Source organism: Engraulis encrasicolus, chromosome 10, assembly GCF_034702125.1.
Source record: "Engraulis encrasicolus isolate BLACKSEA-1 chromosome 10, IST_EnEncr_1.0, whole genome shotgun sequence".
Taxonomy (NCBI): domain Eukaryota; kingdom Metazoa; phylum Chordata; class Actinopteri; order Clupeiformes; family Engraulidae; genus Engraulis; species Engraulis encrasicolus.
Window position 1 is genome coordinate 17518076 of NC_085866.1, and position 26724 is coordinate 17544799.

Sequence of the window (26724 nt, forward strand, 5' to 3'; positions counted from 1 at the left end):
ACTGGGGACCTATTAATCGCTGTGGGTGATGCTGAGTCTGCCCCGAATGTGTGTGCCAATTTACAGCATTTTCCTACCTACGGTTCTATGGGCTGCCATAGACTTGCTAAGGAGAGGAAAGGTGACATAAATATAGCTGCAAGCAGCAATGCGGGGCCAAGCAGTAAACTTGCCAAAGTCGCCACGGCAACAGAAGGAACTGCAGCGCCCCCTTTGGCCAAAATCTCGCCAATGTTGGTGTGCATTGCTTGGAGGGGAGTGTGATCACGTGAACCAAGTTTAGTTTGAATCCGTTAAAGGGCTGCCGAGATAGGACCTCAATTCCTGCTACCTGTTGGTGGCGCTAGAGAGGTTGAGCTGGGGATCTGGATTTTTTTTGTGGGAGGTCATGGGATGGACTAGTATGTGTGTAAAAAATCCAAACAGAATCTGACTAACGGTTGCGTAGATATGACCTCACTTCCTGTTTTGCCACCTTTATAACAATTTTGATTGGCTGTCACCAGCAAACGATAAGAGGTGTCAAAAATTCTTTGAATATCCTAGAGCATATCAGTCCCAATATTAAGTGTACCTTTTTGCAGGGCATTCTGACCAAAATTGTGGGACAAGTAGCATTTTTATTGAATTTCACAAAATTCAAAATGGCGGATTTTTTTCTTCCGGTTGACATGAAGTCATATAGTGCGCTGGATTTGGCTTGACCCAAGGATTCTAGTGATAGTATTATTTTTGAAATTCGGCATATGGTGTAAAAGCTACAGGCAAAAAGGTAGCTATAATTTTGACCTGTTGGTGGCGCTACAGAGTTTGAGCTATGGATCTGATTTTTTTTGTGGTAGGTCATGGGATGGACTGCTATTTGTGTACAAAATCCTAGCCTAATTCGACAAACGGTTGCTGAGATATGACCTCAGTTCCTGTTTTGCCACTTTTACGTCAATTTTGATTTGCTGTCACGGCTAAACGATATAAGATATCCAATATTCCTTGAGACCCCATATTGGACTCAGTCCAGAGATACTATATACCGAGTTTCGGGCGAATTGGTCAGAAATTGTGGGAGAAATAGCATTTTTATTGAATTTCATAAAATTCAAAATGGCGGGAAAACTATCCTGGCGGAAAATGACGTCATAGGGTGCGTTGGATTCGTCTTGGCCCAAGGATTCCAGGGATACCAAGTTTATGAAAATTGGCCCAGCGGTTCAAAAGTTACAAGCAGAAATGTACCTGCAACTTTGACCTGCTGGTGGCGCTAGAGTGTTGGGGCTGGGGACCTATAAATTGCTGTGGGTAATGCTGAGCCGGGCCCGAATGTGTGTGCCAATTTACAGCATTTTCCTATGTACGGTTCTATGGGCTGCCATAGACTTGCTAAGGGAGAGGAAAGATGTTGAAGAATAATAATAGAGAAGAAAACCTAGAACCCCCATACTCAAATAGCGGCCCGCGGGCCATTTGTGGCCCGCGGGGCATCTATTTGTGGCCCTCGAATAATTTTGAAAAATTGTAAAATTGTTTTTTTTGGTCCGATCGCGCTGTCGGCTCTTATTTTGAAATCGCGCCACAGACGCTATGAAGAAGCGTGCCGTGCCCCGCCCCCTCAGGCAGTTTCTCTCCCTGTTTGTCAGTCACTGCAGGCTCTGGACAGAAGCACCAACGACGGTGGCATTAGAGGTTGTGAGGTAGACTACAAGGGAAGGACTGTGTCAGAGCCTGTAATTAAATTATTCACAAAGTTCTCTATGCCTCTTTTTTGAAAGTAATGGTCCACATTTGATTGCAAACAGTGTGTTAGGACTTCGAATTGGTTTAGCAGTAGCTGTAGCTAGTTGCTAACACAAATGAAGGCAAACTGTGTTTGAGCTCTGCTGGCAGCTAAATATTGGTAGCCTATTAAAAACGAATTGCTTAATAAACTTTTCACACTTTTAAACAGTCCCCAAATAGTTCGTCTGGAATGCTAAGACCCTCATAAAACTGCAAACAAAGTTATGAGCCACTTGACAATGTATTATTGGCTTTTGTATTTAGTCAACATTGCATCAAATCTGCCATTTTCTTGTTGACAAAACCTGGTGTTCTCCTATCTATGTGTCCTCTTTGTTGGGTCCATTATTGCATCTGATTCTCATTATGCATGTGAGAGCTGCATAAACAAAGTCATAATAAGCAACATTTGTTTGAAAAGTGTTATCTTCAGGGTTATTGGTTTTCTCACTAAGAAATAAATATTTATGAATGTAGTCTGCAAATATAGGCTAACAGATAATTATGTCATTAAAAAAAAGGCCCGGTCCGGCCCTTTATTGGGAGGAATTTAGAAAAACTGGCTCTCGGGGACTTTTAATTGAGTACCCCTGAACTAGAAACACTCAAGGGGCCTTCGCCAGCTTCGCTGCTTGGCCCCTAATAATCGTAAGAATACCAGCTAACACTATAGGGGCCTTCGCCAGCTTCGCTGCTTGGCCCCTAATAATAAGAAAAAACAAGTAAAATAATAATAACAACAATAATAATTTGTTTTTATAGTGCCCTTCGTTTTTATATCGCCTATAGTTTTTTATAGGGCCTGTCATGAAAGTGTGTTTGAAATGAATTGTAGAATTGCCACGTAACCTGTGCAGTGTACCGTATACAGAGCTTTGAGAGGTGTGAGAGGTTTGGCAGAGCTGTGGCATTACAAGTAGTATTGGATGAAGCATTTCATACTGTTATAGCTTTGTAGTTTGGTAAGAAAAATACAACAGAAAAATTAGGGTAAAAAAAATCTCTGACGACCACAATATTTTTAGGCTGGTCTGCTAATATGAACCAAAGAAATCGAAGGAAATGAAGCACTCTCATGAGATTGAAAGAACAGCCTGAAGGACAGCACAATACAGTCCTTCATACTTCCACTCACTAAGATCATGGCTTCACATTTGCGCAGTCCAAAGCACCTGTCCTCGGTGGCCCCAGAGGTGCCGTCATGGGACCCCCCTCTCCTGGCTGTTGAGGAAGAGTGCAAACCTCCTGGCTCGGGAGACGGAGACAGCATCCAGCTGACTCCATCCATTACAGTCCCTGTGAATCAGAAGGACATTAAAGTCAGGGTCTGCCAGGTCACCTCTCCAGCCAGCATCTTTGTGCAGCTCCTGCAGTATGATCGCCAGCTGAAGAGGTATGGATTTTTAGTCCTCAAAATAATTGCACTGAGCCGGTCTACAAACAGCTGCCCCACTCGCTATTCGACCCATGCCTGCAGTTCACCCAGGGGCACTGTCGAGCAAGTGTAGCCCATTTATTCTGAATGGAGTCTGCACTCCTCCGCTGGCGCCCCTAGAGAGCAGTGCCACTAGGAAAAGTCGCGAGTAAACTCTCTCGTCATATCCATACAATCACTCTGATAATAGTTTATGCAACTTTAAAGTTATGTTGCAGATAAGTTACGTGGTCAGAGGCTTAGGCTGCTGACGCTTAGCGCCTGTGCTTTTTTATTGTTATTGTTTTATTCCTTTGTTCCTTTTTTCATTGTCACTGACTGACTTTTCACTGTTTCGCCAATCATGTTCTAGGATTCAGGAGCGTCTTAAGCAACAGTTTGCCACCAAATCCCCAGTGTCTGTTGATTGGGAGGTGGGTCAATGACGTTACATTATGCTTTTTAAGACCAAATCTATTTTATTGTAATTTTATCAATTTTTATATAATTTTTTGATAGAATACTGACTGTATATAATGCTGAAAATGGTGGGAAAACCTCCCAAATATTTCAATATGTGTGATACCCAAGTAATGATGAAAGGATAGTCTTTGTGAGCAGGTTTTTTAAGAAAGGTGGCACATTACACAAGGGGTTCATCTCCTGTTTACGAAATGCATCACTGTCTGCATCACTGGCTATCACTGACTGCTTCATGTGACTGACTGCTTGAGAAAGCTTCTCTTCTTTGATACTTGGCGATGAAAAGAAAATCATGAACTCTTATCACTGCAATATTTTGTATTGAATATGTTAAGTAGAGATGCTCCGATCAATCGGCCAACGATCATGAAAGTACAGTGTCTGTATCACAGCCCAGTCTTACCTGGTCAGATTTTGGCAGATAAAATGGTCCGAATCAGACCCCTCAAGGTTTTTTGTTAATCCAATAGGCCTACAATTTAATACTGCTTCATTAAATAGTCAGATGTTAAATAATTGACAGGCTTTGCAACGCAACTGAGCATGCTGCCGGCTACTGTTGATCATTTAAGAGTAACGATGCACTTATGTTTTTTGATGAGAGTAATCACTTATCAGTTATCACTTATCACACAGGCCTAGCAACCAGCCTTTCATTTAGCACTAAATGGTTAAAAAGCTGTTTTGAAATTGCGCAAAACACACAAATACAGAATATACACTTTTGCAAATCTGATGGAAGCGTTCAGAATAATGTATTGAAACATTTTATGATTTCTCATTTTGCAAACCCCTATCTGTCACTGAGCCAGGTGGAAATGTTTTGTGCCGCCCTCGTCCAAGGAGTCTGGGAGCGAGGGAAAATATCCAGCATCCTCTCCAGCAAGTTGGTCGAGGTCTGTTTAAAGCATGCACTGTGCCTTTTTGTTATATTATTATACGATTGGAGGGTTGTTTTCTGAAGAATGGAGGGATGTCATTTGCACTTTGCCTGGGATTAAAACGTCTGCTATTCGCCCACGAACGTTTCGGGCAGAGCCCTTCTTCAGCGTAAGAAGGGCTCTGCCCGAAACGTTCGTGGGCGAATAAACAAAGAAGAAATCTGAAGAGTGCTGTCCTTTGCTTCATTTATTCATTCAAGTTTTTGTGGGATTCAGCACCCAGTTAAGAATTGTTAAGTAGCCTATTTAGGCGATAGTGTGAGCGCGTCTTCTCTACCTTATTAAATCGTCTGCTGCCATCTGATGTTTTTATTGCTTTGTCTGTAGGTTCTGTGCTGTGACTATGGGACCAGGATTCCAGTGCCCGTAGACAATTTAAGGCCCCTCCCCCCACAGATGATTGGCTCCTTGGTACTCGAATGTTGTCTCAGCGGAATAAGGTTAGCGGAAACTGGCAAAGAGTCTTTCACATTGCTGTGGTGGAATTTTGGCTTTTGACTTTTCTTTTCATAATTGTTTTCAACTGAGCTACAGTGGAGGGTTTTTAAGAAGGAACACAAATGAATTTGTAGAGAGCAGAATTCAGAATTGGCAGGGTAGAGACACCCCGCGGCCTCCTGTCTAATTTCTTGTACCTGTACAGACCAGCTGGGGGGTCTAAATGGACAGCAACATCTTGTGACCTGATCTCCTTTTACCTGACCGGAGCAACGGCTCAGATGACCGTCAAGGTGTGTGTTGTGTTGTGTTGTGTTGTGTGTGTGTGTGTGGTCTGTGTTAATACAGTAAAGCAGACAATATCAGTATAATATGTCTGGTAACACTTTCTATGAAGCCCATATCTATAGCGCATTATGAGCGCATTTATAACAAATTATAATGCACATTATAATTACTTACAACACATTACGACTACACCCATGATGTTTCATGATGTTTTATGTTAACAGTAATGAATAACCATGAATCTAGCTTATAATACTTTATACATCCAAGGGTATTATGAGTGCTCATGACTGGATATAAACTACAGGCTGCCTGATGGGGCTTACAGTACATTATGATGCATTATAGATGTGCATTATACAGTGCATTATAGATGCATCCATATGAACTTCACTTTACTTAGAGCACACATTGACGACCCATGATCTCACATGAAACATTATAGCATCGTATGAGCCCTTATGACAGTTTATCATCCAGGTCTGTGCATAGAGGGGTATAGATACTCATAACCCTAGTGAGTCCAGTAAAGTGTTCTGTGAGGTTCTCCTCCAAGCTTAGGCGACACTGGAGAGAGTGCCTATTTGTTTGATAGGTGTGTTCCCATCTTTCATTTTATTTTATTTTATTTTCTTATTTTATTTCTTATTTTTCTTAACTTCTCTATGTAATGTTTTGACTGTAGTCTTGATATGGGCCATGTACTTTGAGTCTGATGTAAATAAAGAATTGAATTGATAATGTACTATCAGCCCCATCAGGCAGCCTGTAGTTTATAGCCAGTCATGAGCACTCACGACACCCTTGGATTTATAAAGCATTATAAGCTAGATTCATAGTTATTCATAACTGTTAATATAAAGCATCATGAAGCATTATGAGTGTAGTCCTACTACGTTGTAAGTAATTATAATGTGCGTTATAATTTGTTATAAATGCGCTTATAACGTTGGCTTTAAGTAAAGTGTTACCATATGTCTTAAAAGAAATGATTATTATGAACTTGCTGTTACCAGAATATCAGTAGCCATGTAATAATATATTACAAAAGACCATATGTGATGATATGGTAAGGTTGTTGTGTTTATTAGGGTTTTTTTTTTTTTTTCAAGCAACAGTGAAGCGTTCAACTCGGGGAATGGAATGCAATAAGCTACTGCAGTGGTATTTTCCTTCAAGAGCCAAATTATGTAGCGCAAATGAGCTTGAGGGCCAAACACATTGCCCGACCGTATAGCTTCAAATATCACATGTTTTCATTTGTTCCAACTTCATAGCGGGCCAAATGTTTGTCATGCCCGGGCCGGATCTGGCCCATGGGCCGCCATTTGGAGACCACTAAGCCAGTGTTTCCCAACCTTTTTTGTCTTGTGTACCCCCAAGCCTTTTCGTTGTGCCATGAGTACCCCCTAAGTCAAGTTCTATATCGCTTTCTCCATCCCAATGTAACTAAGCTCCACATATTTGTTAAAATATTTTTTTTTTCCAAGTACCCCCTAGTGGTACACGTACCCCTGGTTGGGAAACACTGCACTAAGCTACTGTTTTCTGTGTATGCAGGAGCAGCCTCCTGCCAGTCCAGTGGGAGTATCTCTGCTGTGCCCTAATCGGGCAGGGCAGAATGTCAGCATGGCCGACTTCCTCATCAGTGAAGGTTTGGCACTACCAGAACGCAAGTACAGGTGTGTGTGTGTGTGTCTCTGTGTGTGTGTGTGTGTCTGAAATCAATTGGTTTTCATCGGCCTCTTCTGCAAGGATAGCTATTTCTTATCTCTTATTTTGTATTAACATTTAGTATATGTGTTCAATGTTTGTTGCCGTAGGTCTGGATTCCAAAGAGAGGCGAGTGTTCAGGAGTTTGTCGAGGCAAAGGCAGTCGAGGCTCCCACAGCACGTGAGGACAATCGCAAGGGGTCCCGGGACCTCTCCCAAGAAGAGGAAGAGGAGGAGGAGGAGGAGGAGGACACACACCCTGTTGATCACACTGCAGAGGTGGCCCCGAGCACTGAAGACTACCCTCCCCCACAGCCACCAGAGCATCTTGGCATGACCTGCCTCACCATCACGGCAATCGGAGACGACGGGGTCATTTATAGCATGACCTCACAAGCAGGTGTGTGTGTGTGCGTGTGTGTGTGTGTGTGTGTGTGTGTGTGTGTGTGTGTGTGTGTGTGTGTGTGTGTGTGTGCAGGGCTGATAGTATTCAGGCTCCATGCCTGATTTCAGGCTTGACAGAGTTTGCAAAAATAAAAACATTGATAATAATTAGCCATTAGGTTATTCTTATCTCAGAAAGTGTTACAGGTGCAGGGTTTTCTTCTACTATCAGGCTTGAATAATGGTCATACACAGGCTATTAAATGTTTGAATAATGTATCAAAATAGGCCTACCTTACGTCACTATGCAGTATCTTGTCGTTGTCGTTAGAGCAGGGGGAAAAGTTCAGGCTCAGGATTTTTTTTTCACTATCACCCCTGGTGTGTGTGTGTGTGTGTGTGTGTGTGTGTGTGTGTGTGTGTGTGTGTGTGTGTGTGTGTGTGTGTGTGTCCATGCAGTAGTAGTTGTTAACATGTTTTTGTGTTTGGGTAAATTATCATACCACGCCAACTAAATAAATCTTGACGTACTTCTCAAAATTTTCTGAAAATATTACTGGGTGTTCCTTGTGCGTATATTGTTTGGTGCATATGCCTGTTTTGGTGTGTACGTGTGTGCGTGCGTGCGTGCGTGCGCGTGTAGAGACAGAGTTGGAGCGTCTGAAGAAGCGGCTGCAACAGCACATCAAGACCACCCCAGTGCTCGACCACCACAACTGGCGCAATGTCAAGGGCTGTATCGTCAAGGGCACGGACATGCTGTGGCACCGCGGCCGTGTTGTGGAGCTCAGCGGAGGCCAAGTGAAGGTGTGTGTGCGTGCGCAGAGCCCATTCAGTTAGGTTGAACAATAATAAAAAGAGAAAAAAAACACTGTGCTTTCTAGAACTTCACTCTGCTAAGTACAGTAGTGTGGCAGTGTATGGTGTAATTATTTCCTAAATATGGTGCTGTTTTTTTCACAGGTGCAGTATGTGGATGTGGGCCTTGCTGAGAACATCCCAGTGTGTCACGTGTACCCCATGGTGGTATGTGAGGACGTGGCACAGCTATGTGTCCCCCTACGATTAGGCAGAGGGAAACCGGTATGTGTTTGTGTCTCCGTCCTCATAGATATATATATATATATACAGTATATCTTCTTAAAAAAATAGCATAATGTGATTAAGTTCATTATTTCCATAATGTAATGATAAAAAGGAAACTTTCATATATTTTAGATTCATTGCACACCAACTGATTTTTTTCAGATCTTTTATTATGTTAATACTGATGATTTTGGCATACAGCTCATGAAAACCCAAAATTACACGCTCAAAAAATTAGCACATTATTAAAAAGGTTCTCTAGACGAGCTATTCACCTAATCATCTGAATCAACAAATGATCTCTTAACACCTGCAAAAGATTCCTGAGGCTTTTAAAAACTCCCAGCCTGGTTCATTACTCAAAACCGTAATCATGGGTAAGACCTGACCTGACTGCGTCATTATACCCCATAGATTTCCATACCACGTTTTGGTGCTTTGTTGGTATGGGCATTCTAATTTGCCAGAAATTAAACCCCATTGAAAATCAATGGAATGTTATGTCTGGTGATTTAGAATGCTCAAATTGATGTATTCGTTCCATTACACGGGATTAGTCAACACAACATCTAGTGTTGTATTATCATTGGTATTTTCTCATGCCAGCAAATTCTTGCAGAGCCGCCGTTGGATAATTGCTTTGGATGTTCCATAAATGGGTCAATGGCGTTAATGGTGCAACAATTGTATGGGTTAACTGATTTTCTGTTTTTGTTTTAGTGGATTATTTAAGAAGCATATTCATTTCAATATATTAATTTCCGATTACTAATTAATTCATGGGCATTAACTGTGCCTGTACCCCCTGATGTCTGAGCCAAAAAAATGTCATTGACACAATATGTGACTGTGTGGTCTGGTCTTTGTGTAGGTGGGGAAGGATTGGCACCTCGATGCTGTGGCATTGATGAAGGAGTTACTGGTTGGCAGAAGCGTTGATGTTGACATTATGGTAATATACAGACAAATTATTACATTGGTATTAACACATACAGTACATGTATATGTATCTGCATCAGTCTATAAACACTCACCGACTGCTTTGTTAGGTACACCTTGTTAGTACTGTATTGAACCCCCTTTTGCCCCTTTTGATACATCTGAACTAAATTGTATCAACAAAATGAGTGCATGGCTACTTAAAATGTGTGAGATTTTGGCTGGTAAATATTATAAACAAAATGTCTACTTATTATTCATACGATTTTGGCTGGGTTAGTGTGTTGTTCATCATTATTTCCGTCAGGTGAATGGCGTAGCCTTTCCACCTGTGTTTTTTATTCATTGTCCATTCAATAAGTAGGTCTAAATGGCAAGGCCGAAAAGCAGTACTCAATTTCAATTATTAAGCAATATCAATCACAATTGTAAATATCATTACCTAATTAACTCAGACCTGATCAATTGCACCCTCTGCCACTAAATATTTAAATCTGAAATGGGACATTTGTATGCAACAGAACTGTCACCTGATTTCAGAGTTCCCCTTAAAATCAATATTTCCCCCCATTCTGATACTTGGTATGAACTGCAGCAGATCGTGTTTACTATGTGTACATTCCTAAACGTATCAAGTTACCATGTGATTGGCTGATCAAAAATTCAATGATCATTTGGGCAGGTGTACCTAATAAAGTGGCCGGGGAGTGTAGTTTATATACAGTGGGTTCATGTAAATTGTGCTTGGTTTCTAATTTAACTATTTAAGTTGTGAGTCTATTTTCAAATTTTAACCTTTCCTACTAAAACATAGGAACACAAAAACATTCTTTCACCCATATACAGTAGGTTGGTGTCATGCTGTCCTCTTGTGCTTCACTGTCCCTCAGGACTTACCTGGTGAGCCACGCGAGTGTGCTGTGGTCGAGATCTTTTTGGATGGCATGCCCGTGAGCAGGATCATGGCACAACATCATCCCAATTGCATTAACCTGTTAGCCATGGACTTTGAGGTACATGGACATGAAATAAAAGTCATCCATGAGTTGCATCTTTGCTTTGCTAAAACAGGAGTTGTAAGTGTATGAAATGCATACGAATTCAAATCTAAGAATCTAGGGTATCCAGTGATGACAATAGAAATGATTTATTCATGATGATGTATTCATACACTGTAGCCTCATACACCCACATCTACTAAATGTTTCTCAATGTGGCTGTTACAGAACCTCTGTACTGATGAAATTAGTACAAGGGTATGGCAAGACCAGTCTAGCCAACCTTTTTCTTATTTGACTCTTTTCTGGTTTTTGTGTGCCCAGGAGCAGAACTGTAGTCAACTGGTTGATCTAGATGACTGGCAACTGGACATCAAGGTAGGATGGCCAGAGGCGGAGTGGTCCCATATGAATGTGCACAGCAAGATACATATCAACCTGCTTGATCTCACAAAAGCGCAGGGCAGAGATGTTATGCCCCTTGTCGTTGAAGTCTACTGCAACTAGATAGTCATGGTCATTTCTCTGAATTTTGCTTTTATTTTTGCTTAAAACGTAACTTATTGGATATTATCTCCATAGTGTATTTGTTACCGGAGTTCTGAACCTTGTTAATAATGGTCAAATCAAGAGAGATATCTAAGCAGTGAATAATAGCAAAGAAGTTATTGATAAAATGCAATGTTACATGTAGCTCATGTAGCTGACACTGTCAGACCTCAACTGCTCACAAAAAATTGGCTTGGTTATTTAGTCAGATAAGAAAACTACTAAACTGGAAATAGTCTTGAATGAGAGTCTTTCCTAACAGGTCCAGCAGCGTCTGATTTCACATGGAAAGACCCAGCTGTTGAATATACTGTTAATATATTTCCATTTCACTTCATCTCTCATTTTTGCTCTGCAGGGCCTAATTCCTACCCCTCCATTGAGAGGGACATTTCCTGATCCTCCTCTTCCCAAAACAGGGACGCGCGTTGCTGTGAAAATCAAACACCTGTGCACTCCCGACAAGGTACAAGATCACTATGCAGCCCAGATGTGCAAAACAACTAGACCACTCACTGCAGAAAATGACATGTTACGTCCTTACTTGTTTCTGCATTACCGGGTGGTTAAAACCATGACCAAACAAAAAAACGTGTGTGTGTGTGTGTGCGTGTGTGCGTGTGTGTGTGTGTGTGTGTGTGTGTGTGTGTGTGTGTGTGTAATAAGCATATTATATATACTTTTTTGAACTTCTGCTTTATTTTTACCTCTGAAAACAATGAATCACCAGCCACACACACACACAACAGACCTTTAAACCAAACACACAGCCAAACACTAGGCCTACAAAACCTCGCACTCCAAGGAGGGAGAAGAGATGAGAGGAAAAGAAAAGGAGGAGAGGAGAGGAGAGGTCAACACACACACACACACACACACACACACACACACACACACACACACACGTTGTGCAATAATGGATATGATGTTGTTGTGTGTGCCTATTGTGTGTTTATGTGGCCTACAGTATGATGCTATAGGCACCATTATTTCTTCCAGGAGCTCTTCTCTACCATGCGCAACGAAATAACAAGCCTACGCTATATTTAACTAAAAGCAAATAATATCACGGAAATGTTCGCTTCCTTTGTTACTTCCATAGCATACGTAGCGCATAGCCTACTCGCACGGGCATAAGGTCTGCCCTTCTTTCCGATGGCGTGGGCTTTCCAACTTAGTTGCGCCAGGACTTAGAAACATTTCAGAAGACAACACACTACTCTGACAGCCCGTTCTCCTCCTCTGCCTTTGTCGCTATGTCGTTCCACAACACTCCTGTTATTGAAACTCTTCGGTCAGGTCCTCGCAGCTTAAAAGGCAGCCTGTTAGAGCAAGGTGTGTCGGTGTCGGTGAATGCCAATAGTAACAGTAGGCCTAATAGTGACGTTAAAAGTGGTGGAGAAAGCTACAGGAGCAGGGGAGAGTTGCCTGTCAAACAAGTGTGAGCGCACAAGAGCTCTGAAATGCTTTCTGTCCTGGCGCGCGCAACAGCAGCACGGAGTGGCTGCTGCTTCAGAAGCTCACGGTGGGGTGGGGTCATGACGTGAGTGTTTATGGGTAATGTAGGAAATCTCGCCGTATCGTTGTCATACAAGCAGCCATTTACCGTTCACAATTTACTGTAGGCAACTCGGGCGCTACTAGCCAAAGGGGCGGGTAGGCATTTTTTTCCACCCGCCAAAATTAATTTTCACCCGTGTTTGGCGGGTTGGCGTGTGTTAATTTAGAGCCCTGTGTGTGTGTGTGTGTGTGTGTGTGTGTGTGTGTGTGTGTGTGTGTGTGTGTGTGTGTGTGTGTGTGTGTGTGTGTTGTGGTTTTAGGCATACCTCAGTATTAACCTTCAAAAGGAGGATGATGTCTCCCTTGAAGAGCTCATGGAATGTGTCAATGCGGACACGGCGTCCCTCTCCCACCTCAACGACTTTCCCATTGGTATGCACGTCAGACCACTACACTACATACTGTATATAGGCTTGGGAATCGAGAACCAGTTCATGTTGAGAACCGGTTCCGTGTGTTTCAATTCCATGGAATCGTTTGGCAGTTTACCTAACGGTTCTCTTATCGATTCCAGTAAGCATGGACTATAGCAGCCATTCTCAAGCTTCACAACACCAAGGCACCGAAGATCCAGACCTAAAATGAATTACAAAGTAATTAATGTGGTGTGGCAAAACCAGGCTGTCTCTAACCCACTCATTCCCTATCTTTTTGTTTCCCAAAAAAATTATTTAATCTGGCTCCATCTTTTTCAGGGGGACCATGTCTATCTGAATACAGTGATGGCAGTTTCTACCGGGCTGAACTAATAGGATTTGTAGCTGTCAGTCCAGAAATCAAGATGCTTGTGAGACATGTGGACTTCGGCTCTGATGATACTGTGCCCATAGACAAGTGAGTCAAACACTATGAGACAAATGCAAAGACACCACAAATTAAAGGAGTTTTTCCTCATTAAGACATTATTTTTGTACATTGGTCACTTGATTTCACATTATAACCTCATGTTCTACTCACCTGTATGTTGTGTGTCATTTGGAGACACAAACTATGCTGTTTTTAATTTATTAATTACGGTACGTTACCACTCACAACGCGTAGGTGTATTACTTGTTTGGAAACCATCCAGCATGCAGACCTAAATGTGCAAGGGGGGTCTGCAATTTCAAGCCTATCTTTACTGTATCTCACCCTGGTTCATAATTGATTCTTTTATGTTACATCTGAAAGCCCATATGCAGTTAGAAGATTATTGCAGGTTGATAGAAATAGAATAGGTTATAAATAGAGTATGTTACAACAGGCTAGGCTTAAAGAAAAAAACGAAGTTTAAATAGTTTTAATAATCATAATCATAATTTGTCCCAAATCATCTTCTTTCAGACTACGCTGTCTTCCTGAGTTCCTTTTGGACATTCCTCGCCGGGCAGTATGTGTACGGTTAGGTATGTATGGATTGTATGTAGGGCTGTGCAATATTTCAAATTTATATCGTGATATCAATATTGCTTGCAAAATTTCATAATATCGAGTCGATTTATTCGTCATTGTCTATACTGTCAAAAGGTAGGCTATGCTATGCACAATACATTCCCCCCACTTCAGCCATTGTGAGCACAGAGGGGACTTGCTACCCAACACTCATGCAGAACACCACTGTGTTTTTCTCTATGGCTCTCCACTCACGCACCTGAAGGGAGGGAAGATTACGGATTGTTTGGCACAATTGTTTTTCTTTAAAAAAAAAAAAAAAGTTTTCCAAAAATTGTGATATCAATACTGACTGAAATAATCCTGATTGATTTTTCCCATCATTGAGCAGTTCTAATTGTATGCGTTCTCCATGTCTTAAGTCCCCTTGAGCAAGTGACCTAGCCATACCGGTACATTGTTCCAAGTGTTACCAGTACCAAGTCGATTTCAATAAAAGCGTCTGCTAAGTGAAATATAATGTATTGTTCAAAGGAGTAGATGTGTGCACATCCCACCTGATGGGTCTGGTGCTGGACAATCAAAGCATAAATCCAAGTAGAGAAAATAAAGTCTGGACCCAAAGTGACTTTGCCTGATGAAGGCCTGAGAGTCGAAAGGTTGCACTCTGGTTATTAAATTCACCTGAGAAGACAAAGCAGTGACTTAATTTTGTGTACTTGGATAATATAATATAATGTATTGTAATGTAACAGGAGGGTTCCAGCCACCGCGTGTGTGCACCGAGACCAAGCGGCTTCCGTACGCTCCTGAGTGGAGCGTCAAGGCCCTGCTGGAGATGATTGACCTGCTGCAGAAGAAAGGAATCTACCGAGCCCTCATCTCTGTAAGACACACGCACACACACACACACACACACACACACACACACACACACACACACACAGTGAACCCTAGTCTCTGTAAGACATACACACACACACACACACACACACACACACACACACACCTAGTGAGCCCTAGTCTCTGCAAGACACACACACACACACACACACACCTAGTGAGCCCTAGTCTCTGTAAGACACACACACACACACACACACACACACACACACACACACACACACACACACACACACACACACACACACACACACACAGGACTTATCGAGCCCTCATCTCTGTAAGATACACACACACACACACACACACACACACACACACACACACACACACATACACACACACACACACACACATACTTGCACTTACCAATAGAAATCACTAGAGGGTGTTGTAAAACACTGATGAATGTAAACCATAATGATAATGACTTGAGGCCTTTTTGTTACACTTACTACAGGTACAGTTGTATTGTGTTGAACTGAAAGATGTTAAATTATTCCATTTGCTTTTAATGGAAAGCATACCTGCCGACCATTACGCATTTTGTGTAGCAGATACAGATTTTGACATCAAACTACGGCGCTGTCTCTTCAAAATACGGGAAAAAACAATACCAAAGTGTGTTCACGGGCCCTTATAAATTGCTCTGTAGACTTGCAACCAGACAGAGCCGTAGATATGGCTCTGCTTGCAACTGTCTCGCGCTGGCCTTTCCATTGGCCAGCAACGTGTGGGGGGGAAATATTGTCCAATCAGAGCGCTAGTTTAGAGGTCTTCATTTGTTGTGCTGCGCTCCTCTCGAGTCGAGGCATCAGCTGCCGATAGAAAGTTTGCTTCGAAAACATACAAGCAGAGACTGGACAATATATTCCTATAATCTCTGACACAAATGTCTTCCTCCTCCTGTCATCATATATTATCCATCTTGGTACTGTCGCTGTAGTTTTACAAGTGAGCACCGTCAAAATCACCGTTTCAAAGGTAAATTGGCTTTGAGAAAGGTAGCCATGGGAATAGTGAATTGCGTCCAGTTGCTAAATCCGTAAACTTGTGAAAATAAATAAAGGCCGAGGTCTGTCGTAATGGTACACCCAATGTTTCGCCGTATTTGACGGCAATATGTTGTTGCTTGTTTTTATATTGGACCAAAACGAGATTACTTCCGAATGAGAAAATGTGTCGACTGACTGCGCTATAAATTAGCAGATTAGCGGCGAACTAAATTCAGTGCAGGGATGCCACGAGTGCTTGAATTCCTTGAAAATGCTTGAATTGTGTTTTCAAGGTTGTGAAGTGTTGTCAAGGTTGTAAAAATGCTTGAGTTTTGGTGAAGTGCTTGAAAATGCTTGAATTTTGTGTCAAGTCAAACTCAGTAAACCATTTAATAGAAATAAATTGTTCAGGTACATCAAAAATCTGAGGAAGTGATGTCAGATGGGATTTGCCATTCGACATCTTAAAATTGATTACAATGCAGGAAATTGCATTTTAAAAGCACAACATTTTCTGGGGGAGGACGCTCATACCCCCTTGCCGCGACCTATTAAAGGTGCTGGAAAACTGGAAATTTGGTGCTTGAAGGTGCTTGAAAAGTGCTTGAATTTGTTCATGAAAAAGGTGTGGGGTCGTTTTAACTGGGGAAAATAAAGCGATAGTTCTAACGGTTGTGCTCGGAATACATCCATAACCTACCATGACACCATATAGGAATACTGTCATCCCCCTCAAACGTTACTTTGGAAGTTCCAAGAGCAATGGCCATTAGCCCCCGTCCCTCAGTAGAGCCACTACATGACGCATATACTGAATGAATGCAAGTGTGATTTTGATGTTAGCCCCCAAGGTAATAATATTAATCTGATATTATCCTAGCCTAGATAACACCTGTCTTTATCTTTTTCTCTACAATCTGCTGATGCTTCTTCACAGTAGGTTACAACATCACCATTTATTAATATTGGGGGAGATGATGTAAGAATCATTGCAATTCAACTTTTTGTTCATGAAAATCACTGAAATGCCTCGGTATTATATAATCAAATTATACATTTCCCTACATGTACCTTCTACAGCCAAAAAATAATCAGCAAATGCTTCAATTTCATACTCAATTCCAGCTCCTTAACACCCCCAAGTGACCAAATGCTCTGTTTGGCTGGTACATAGGATAGCTTAATAGCCACTTACTAGCCAGGCTGGTGATATGTTTGACTAGTAAGATTAAGAGCCATATTGGCTGGTGATCAATAAAGTTAATTTAGAGTCCTGAATTCCAGCACACTATATCATAGCATTTTATTGGTGTTATGGTGTGAAACAAAAAAAAACATCTTCCATGAAAGTTTAATAAAGTATGGTTGTTCAAAGTACTGTGAAGAGCAAGATAATCTGGTGAAATTAACTATTTGTCAGATACACGGAATGTTAGGCTAAAATGCATTAAAATGCAGGAAATTGCATCTAAGAAAAGCACATTTTCTGGGGGAGGACCCCTACACCCCCTGCCTGAATGAAGTGTCCCATATTTTCCCCGTTGACATTTGGCAACCCTAGGTGTAGGGCAGACTATGCAAAACAAAGTAGCCTCTCAGATGGGCCCGCCGGCAGCCCCGTTGCTTTGCAATGGTATCGCGCTGCGTTGGCCACATTTTCTCACTTGGATGTTTTTGTTGCGCCGTGAATTGCCGCGCCGCGATAAGTTGCTACTCAAAAAAAAATCAAGGTTGGCAGGCATTTTCACGCCCGAATAACAACTCCAGTGGCTTCCAAGTTAACTATTTCAATGCAAAAATCACCTGGTCAAGCTGTTGTTCAGAGCCACATCATCTGAAATGCTAGCTAGCTAATGTCACTTGACTGGCAGTTTTCGTTCTGTAGATAAAAGTAGACGTGCCAAAGTACTCACCCAAAATTAGGTTACTTCCTGCTGTGTGCATGTTGTTTTTCATTACAACCTTCCATTTTACACCTATCTTGATGACAGCAAAACTCCTTATCCTTCCATCATATGTTTAGGAATAGGCTAGCTAGCTAGGCACTGACAGGACATATGTTTTTGATTATCTGGAAAGTAACTTGAGACGTGACGTGACGTGATCAGGAAGTAGTTTGATTCGCTATAATAAAACTCAAGTACTGTGTGTAATAAAATGCACAGATGATGAAATATCCAGATCCTGATTTTGTAGGAGTTTCGACTTTGTATGTGTTTACATGATCTATGTCAGTTCTGTTCATCACATTATTACGAAAATCACACAGAATATGCATTAGAATGTGTAGATTCAGAATCCATTAAAGAAACATAAAAACGTAATTTTACGTCTTGGGAGGCAAAAACTTATTTTTACGTGACTTGGGAGTAAATGTGTTATGGCCAGATACTTGCAGAAAGTTGCAGAACTTTTAAGATCGCTCAATTTACAGTACACTTGAGACTGAATACATCAGTAATTTTATTGTGGGGCAGCTACAATTAAGCAATGAAGCGCCTAAGCCGACATTGCTCTAGGGACTGTAACCATTACACCTTGTAAATAATAGTAAGTCACTTTAGAATAGGGCTGCACAATATATCGAAAATGTATCGAATTCGAGATATCAAAAGTGGCAATATGCATATCAGAAAATGCCTTGATTATCGTGAACAAGTAAATAATTTCTGTGCAGTCCAATCATTTGCTGAATGTCAGCAAATGTGCAAGAAGCCTGCCGTTACCAAAGCCACGCCCCCCACACAGACCGACAAATTGGTGACAAGAAAAGCACTAGGCTATATTTCTAAATATCGTTTCAATATCATTATCGAGGTATTGCATGCTGTTATCGAGTATCTTTTTTTTTTCTGATATCGTGCAGCCCTACTCTGGATATGAAAAAAAGCGTCAGCTACAAATCATTTATGAATGCTATCATCTACATACATGTATTCATATTATATTGTCCACTCTCTATCGCCCTCTAGTGATTAATCGCGATTAATACATTTTGATCGAGCAACCTCTTGAATGAATATGAATCAATATACCTTTATTGCTCTTCATATAAAGTCGATTAATGATTTGCATCCCTAGGTGGGACCCCTTTTTGGACCTGTAAAATAGTTTTGTAATGCCCCCTACCAATGCCAAACATTTACAACAGTCCCTTCTCTCTGCGACATGCATACACCTACAACTTCTTGTCATTCCCTACGTAGATTGGCCAATCAAAGCATAGATGTACCTAGCTAACCAGCTTGACATACTATTTTGAATGACGGTGCACGAAACAAGCACCTCTCTGCAGGCATAGCTATTTATTTAAAATGTTTAGACATTCTGCCATCATCTCGTAAGATGAATTCTGCAGTTGCATTACTTGACCTAAGCCATGAGTAAACACTAGCATGGAACGCTGACACTGGAGGTATTCTTTTCTCTTGTGATTTCTAAAACGGAACAAAATTACATGTCTTTTATGTACAGGGTTCCCACGGGTCATGGAATTTCTGGAATATCATGGAATTTCATAAAAGTTTTTCCAGTCATGGAAAACCATGGAATTTTACCATTTTGCATGCACGGTCATGGAATATCATGGAGTTTTCTCAACAGTTGTGTAAAAGCATACACTTTTTTGTTTGGTATATCTTACTGGTTATACTACAATGTCTCACTAGAGACGGTTTGGTTTCGCGCTGTAATGTGCATCATTCTATAATGCAATGAGGCGACTGAAGTCTAGCGATGGCTCGATGTCGGTGAAGATAATGTTTAGTTTTCACACTTTTAAGCGTCATTTTTTTTACGGAACTGGTCATGGAAATTCTGTGTTTTGGGTCTGGGAAGTCATGGAAAATCATGGAATTTTATATCTGAATTAGAGTGGGAACCCTGAATGTAACATATAGGCTACACATTGAAGTGATAATCTGGCATTGCATTTTAAATCATGGGGAGATCAGTGTTCAAGAGTCTGAACACTGCCTCACAAAATTTCAAAGTCATCGTAGAAAACATTCATTTCCACAATCATAGATGGAAGGTAGGTTTTCGACAGCCTAAACATGTGTAAGGTCAGCTGAGCTGCATAGTCAGGGAGATTGGTATTTGTGGAAGGGATGCACCGATGCACATTTTTTCACTTCCGATCCGAATCCGAATTTGGATATCTGCCGATACCGATACTACACCGATCCGACACCAAAACCACATATTGTAGACTATAGTAGACTATTTGGTCAGAAAAGGAAGTCGGAAGAACAGGAAACCAATTAAGTAAGACAAGAAAAACGTAACAATCCCATCCTGAAAACTAATATGCAAGTGTTATGATTTCAAATTAACATTACACCTAGCTCAATGTCAGTATCGGAAAGTACTAGAGGTGCACCGAAATGAAAATTTGTGGCCGAAACCGAAACCGAAAAATAATGAATCACTTGGCCGAATACCGAAACCGAAACCGAATATTACAGTTCAGTCAAAAGTGATCAAAAGTTAGTTTTTTCACTATTTTTGAATATTGCTGAAATAATGGTTTATTTATGGATGTGCACGAATATTCGAATGTTCAAATATTCGTTTTCCTTTCGAATTTAGAATAGTCCTGTCGAATAAAAAAAATCCAGCCAGTAAAAAAAAAATCTGTGTTGGCCTCCCTGGCAGTGTTAAGTGACAAATGAAAAGTACTGCAGGGTTACATTAAATTAACCCAGTAGCTCCCCTGTATTCTAACTTCTCTGGTAGGTCTAGATACCATGCTCATCTTTAATTTCCAACTCGTAAGGCGAGTGTGTCTGAAAGCGTCCCGCCCCCCGCCGACACGACACACACACAGCCAGGGAGAAGCCACGCATCTCGTGCATTTCGGGAATGGGCATTGGGCATTCATAAATAAATCGCTGACACTGTAAATCTGCAATTGGTGATGGTTTTGTAAACATGGACTGTCATCTGTAACTGTTCGGGAATAATGTCACATCAATTTGCGTCTGATTTGGCCAGCGTAAACTTCTGCAAGGTAACCTACTTGTAGCTGTCAGTCAGTGTCAACAATGGCAGGTTATTTCAATATCTCGCTAATAATGATAAGCTAACAAGCGAAGTAAACTAGCTGAGCACTCTTAGCTGAGGCGATTGTATCTGGCTCACTATAATCTGCAACTATTTGGGGTTCGTTTCATATGGCGTTGCTTCAGATTTGTAAAACAAACTTGGTAAAAGCCACCCCCTGTAGCCGTGCGAATCGGGATACTGTCTGTCAACAATGTCAATTGCTAACTAGTTCTAATGCAGCCCAACTAGCGAACAGCTGTTCAGTGGGGTTTACTTTGCCGTGCCACGAGAATGGAAGGAGGGGAAGGGAATGATAAATATTTCTTGTCACAGACGCACAGACTCCTCTTCCAGTGAACGTGCTGCTGGACGTTCAGAGGTGTACACTCGACAGCATTTTCTAGCTATTGCTCCCCCTGGTGCTGTAGATGGAAGGCCACTGTAAATAAGTATTGAACTCTTTATGATACGTCGGCGGAATTTAGGCTACACGTTTCAAGGGATGACAGTGGAAATCCCTCAGTTAGCAAACGCACGTCTTTTTTTCGGATTTTCGAATAACATTCCAATAGTGGCCATCGAATTTCGAATAGGCTACTGTATTTGGCAGAAATGCACATCCAAATGTTTTGACATGTTTTGGAAAGAAAATAAATGTGTATTTGATGTCTTCAAATGTTAGAGTAGAACTGATTTACTGAATTAGTTTAATTAATGCCCATTTTCAATTCATTTTCTATTCGGCCTCCGATTCGGCCGCTCAATTGGCTTTCGGCCGAAAACCGAAAGTGTCTTTTTTTGCATTTTCGGCCGAATACTTTCGGCGGCCGAATTTTCGGTGCACCTCTAGAAAGTACTTTGTGAAAATTCTATTCCGATCTCTGAATTATGTTGATATCTGAACCTGATACTGATGAAAAACTGATGAAATACCAATATCCCATCTCTAATTTGTTGGGCTGGTGTTTATGTTCAATTCTAACGGTTGCACACCATTCTCACCTTTTTCACCCCTGACCAGTTTGCATGCCTGGAATATCATTTTAAACAGAAACCTCTTTCTGCTATGTTCCATGTATTTTTGCCTTGTCATTGTAGTCTGTTTGATTAGGTTTTATTTTAATCATGAAATGAAATTGATTGTGCTTTCAGGCTATAGATGAGGAGACCGTTGCCTACCTCTACAGTCCTGACGGAACTCTTGTGCACCACGCGCTGGTGAGGTCAGGACTTGCAGACTACGAGGGCGCGTCCATTTCATTCAGCAAATGAACAGAGTCCTACACTATCGTGATACAAACATCAATACAGTTACAACTATAGGATAAGTATGCTTACCCAAAGAAGTTCATCATTTGTAGTTCACTTGATGGTTTAAAATGTTATATGTTATTTCATTTTTTGAGACAGACCATATATATTTCACAGTATGACGAATTTTACTTTAAATGGTTATCATGTTTATTGACTCTAAATGTTTATCACGTTATCACAATGTTTGAAAGTCCCTGAGTTCAGTGGGTTGCTTCTGTTTCTTCATCTTTTTTTGTTGTGAATATAGCAGTCACGTTTTGCAATAAATTCTTATTTGAAACATTCACATTTTCATTCTGTAGCTATGACGTTGGTTATGATGTGAAAAGTTTGATTCTGACGTAATGCTCCACAAATTTCTGTAAACAACAAAACAGATTGAGAAAATGGCCTTAAATAACATGCATATATATAGCATATATGTTGAGCTAGATTCATCGAGCATAGTGGCTGAAGTCAGGCCTGGAACAGAATGTTACTTTCATTTTTTACTGATAGGTGGTCACAAAAACATTAGGGTCATCCCACGCCAGTTGAACAAATCTCAACGCACTTGCGTCTTCAAATACTTTGTATTCTGAAGATATTACTAGGTGTTACACCAGGGATTACCAAACGTAACTATGACAAGACCCCCTTTCACAACCATAGTTTAGTCTTGTGAGTCAGTGACCCACAGAGATATATAAAATAATGATAATTTAGCAATGTTCACAGATGCAACATATTGGTATAGTGCAGTTCTTAAATTATGGGAATATTGTTAAAGGGACAGTCAAGGGCATTTTGAAGTAAAATCTAAATGCTAGAGGTGGTCAAATACTGACCATAGGCCATAGATTGGTGCAAATCGGTGCTCCCTGTGCGAAGATTGCGCTATGATATGTGGTGCCTAAAGGTCAATTTCTAAACCCTCCACGTAAAAAACAAATTGCACACTGCAGAAACGTCACACCACTTTATAAACCATCCAACAACAAAGTTACAAGCCTTACCATCAAAACCATACGTATGCTTGGTTCACACATTATTGGCATGGGAACATTACAAAACAACTTTATTAGCAGCCTTTCACTTACCAATTGTTGATATGCGCGTGCCTGCGAAATCCCATAACAATCAATAGACGATATTCACATATAGCAAGCAATCATCTTCTCTTAAACAGCTGTGGTAAACTATTGAAAACATTACAACAATATTACTAACCATGTAACACACAGCATTTAGTAATGCTAACCTTGCAGTATATCACACTGCCGCTTTGATTTGAAAACAAGTGCAAGTCTCGTTCCGGTTCTGAAATCACGTGAGTTTCTTTGCATGAAGAGTAATATAAAGAGTATTTCAGACTAATACAAAGTAGCGGAGGGTGCAATTGATCGAATTAGAGTTAACTCACAACGCTACTACTATGGTTGTTACGTTTTTTTCAGCGACTATTACCACATTCCAGTGATAGAACTTTGTGTGTCAAGGGGCTAGTATGTACTACGAGTAGAGTAGAGTAGAGTAGAGCGCTTGAATTAATACCGAAGGAAATTAAGATGTCTGTCAGTTTACATAAATACACAAATGCAAAACATACACGAAGATCTAATACACATGATTGTACATTGCAGTAAACATATAGCACACACTTGAAATAGAAATTACGAAATAGACAAAAATAGATAAAAAACATAAATTGAAACACAGAGCTGTTCAGACTTACCACACCACTTCGGCACCCGGAAGTGTAAGTACTAAAATGAAGTATGTAAGTACTAAAATGAAGTGATTTTTTTCCCTCTTCCACTTTTACTTCACTATATATTTACAGGGCCGTTATACTTTTACTTCTAAACATTTTTAAATGTATTGAAGTAACTAGTTGTTTATGATGAGTAAAGCCTAAGTAAGATAACCTGGAGGCAGTGGTTAACCTGTTCGTGTGAGAGGTTTCACTTACAATACGATTAGACTTTATTGTCAGTACTTTAACTTTCAGTACTTCAGAAATATTTTTCAAACACATCTACTTGCCAGACATTTTGAATACTTTAGTACTTCCATTTGAGTATGGTATTAAAAGAGCAGTTCCACTTCTACTCAACTCGGTTTCTTCATATAGCACTTATACTCCACTCCTCCAGTCCAGCCATTATCCAGTGATTCTCAAACTGTGGGCCGGGCCCCACTGGTTTGCCCTGAAGGTATTCCAAGTGGGCCTTGAAATCATTTCCCCAAAAATCAAAATAATATTTGCGTACATCTACTCATCGACTCCCCTATGAAAATTGGCCATGGTTAAACCTTGGTTTTCACGTTTAAAAAAAAAAAAAAAAATTAGCATGGTTCGGCACATTTTTTTATTTATTTATTTTTTACTCAATGTGCGCTTAAGTGCCTTGCTCAAGGGCACTTCAGCCATGTCTGGAGGTGTAGGGAGGGGTAAGGCTGGGATTCAAACCTGCAACTCTGTGAGACTTCAGTCCAACTCCCTAACTATTACACCACGGCTGTGAACAAGTTGTCATGGTACTTATGGGGTAACCATGAAACCCACAATTAACCATGTTTTTTTGTTACCACGGTGTGGTTAAACCATAGTCACAAACCATGCTGGGAAAAAAACATGAAAACCATCAATAACCATGATCCATGGTTAGTCAGGAACCATGGTTTTCATGGTTACCCAAAGAAACATGGATAAGCTATGTAGTGCAATGGTTGGTTCAGAGTACCTAGAGTAACCATGACATACCATGGTAAAACCATGGTTACTACTACATTGAAACCATGGTCGATTTTTGTAAGGGCTACCTTCTGCAGATGTCCACCTCCTCGACCCCCATCACCTCAACCAAATACCGGACCCTCTGAGACAGAGCCTTCACCGTCATCACTGCCTACCCAGCTGAAACTCTCTCCCCTAACCATCCGAAACTCTGACACACTACTTTCCTTCAAGCGCCATTCAAAAACCTTTTCAAACCTTCCGTGTGTGTGTGTGTGTGTGTGTGTGTGTGTGTGTGTGTGTGTGTGTGTGTGTGTGTGTGTGTGTGTGTGTGTGTGTGTGTGTGAGTGAACGTCCTGTAGGCCTAAAGCGTCTTTGAGAGAAGCACTATACAAAACAGATGTATTAGTAGTAGTAGTTTTTATTGACTTTTCTTTGTGATTGCTCATGTTTGCCTGTATTTATGGTTTAATGTGTTCTTGGATTTTATACCTACAAAACCACAGCAGGAACGGCTCCAGCTTATCTGAAAGACATGCTAGTAAAGACTTCAGTTCTTGGAAGAGAACTACGTTCTAAGCACTCCCAGTCAAGACTGTTCTCCGCCGTTCCTCAGTAGTGGAATGGTCTCCCAGAGGCAGCAAGACCCATCTCTTTCAGCCGTCAAAAAGCAAGTATAATTTATCCTCTTTCGTGACTATCTTACTACACTAATGCTTGAGCTGCCATGGTCCCAGCGCCAGACTCTTTGACATGATGTGCATGTCTGTGTGTATGTACTCAACTTAAAAAACGAACCCTACTTTGCATCTGCATTTGTTGTTCTGTATATTTCCTGTGCATTTTTTTATGCTAGTGATGTTGACTATGATTATGTCCTCGACTGTGAGTCGCTCTGGTTAAAAAGCCTCTGCCAAATGCAATGTAATGTAATGTAATATTTCTGGTTGCCTTAAATCGATTTTTTTCATCGTTGACAGCTATTTTGGAAAATGGCTGCCAGGGATTAAATGCCTTCTGAGTGCCTTTGATGCTACACCTGCCTTTGATGCCAGATGATCATGTCCCCTTTGTGAACCTTAAAAATAATTTACATGTTAATATGTTATTGTTTACTCCAGTTTCCCATCAAGCAATCTGGGATTGGTGGCCATTTTGAAAAATTGGTGCCAGGGACCAGATCTGAACACCTATGGCAAGGCAGTCTATAGAATGAGCAGTCATGGGTAAGCGATTAGGGTGTCAGACTTGTAATTAACCAGTGCTCTCTCCCAACCTCCTCCATGACTGAGGTTCCCTGAGCATGGTACCAACCTGCTGCACTGCTCCCTTTCGGCCGCCATTGGGGTTGCCTTCTTGCACGGGTGAGGCATACATGCAATTTTGTTGTGTGCACTTGTGTGCTGTGTCACAATGACAATGGGAGTTGGCGTTTCCCAGTTCACTATGATTCCAAATCTGTTAAGACCCTTTTTGTGAGTCTACTTACCAAATGTCATTATATGTCACTGTTTAATAGGCTATTCATCAATATGATTAGAACACTTTTGGGTGGTTTTAATTGGCTACCACAATCCAATTCCCCATTAGGCCCACAATATCCACGTTTGACACCAGGGGCTAGATCTTGAGGTGTTAGGCTACCATTCTAAATCAGATCAGACCGCTTTCTGGAGTTATTTTGTTTTGTTTTTTTTAATCGCGAAGTGGTCAATTACTGCGCACAGCCGCTGGACTAGGGTGGCGGTAGCGTTCTATGATTGGGGGCTAGACTCGTCACACAGATACGGAACCGCTATTTGGGCGGAGT

General features: G+C 41.0%; 1 protein-coding gene across 1 annotated transcript in view; it reads left to right on the top strand.

The window, feature by feature from the left end:
* Positions 1 to 22479, top strand: part of rnf17 (ring finger protein 17) — a 44428-nt gene extending 21949 nt beyond the window's left edge. Inside the window, exons 21-38 of the mRNA XM_063208251.1 lie at positions 2936 to 3166; positions 3561 to 3621; positions 4483 to 4566; positions 4939 to 5051; positions 5255 to 5342; positions 6898 to 7019; positions 7161 to 7450; positions 8078 to 8241; positions 8398 to 8517; positions 9392 to 9472; positions 10350 to 10472; positions 10782 to 10835; positions 11365 to 11472; positions 12827 to 12938; positions 13262 to 13400; positions 13890 to 13951; positions 14693 to 14823; positions 22034 to 22479. Of these exons, the coding sequence (XP_063064321.1) occupies positions 2936 to 3166; positions 3561 to 3621; positions 4483 to 4566; positions 4939 to 5051; positions 5255 to 5342; positions 6898 to 7019; positions 7161 to 7450; positions 8078 to 8241; positions 8398 to 8517; positions 9392 to 9472; positions 10350 to 10472; positions 10782 to 10835; positions 11365 to 11472; positions 12827 to 12938; positions 13262 to 13400; positions 13890 to 13951; positions 14693 to 14823; positions 22034 to 22153 (2203 nt within the window). The 3' untranslated portion in view covers positions 22154 to 22479. The remainder of the gene's footprint in view (positions 1 to 2935; positions 3167 to 3560; positions 3622 to 4482; positions 4567 to 4938; positions 5052 to 5254; positions 5343 to 6897; positions 7020 to 7160; positions 7451 to 8077; positions 8242 to 8397; positions 8518 to 9391; positions 9473 to 10349; positions 10473 to 10781; positions 10836 to 11364; positions 11473 to 12826; positions 12939 to 13261; positions 13401 to 13889; positions 13952 to 14692; positions 14824 to 22033) is intronic.
* The last annotated feature ends 4245 nt before the right edge of the window (positions 22480 to 26724 follow it).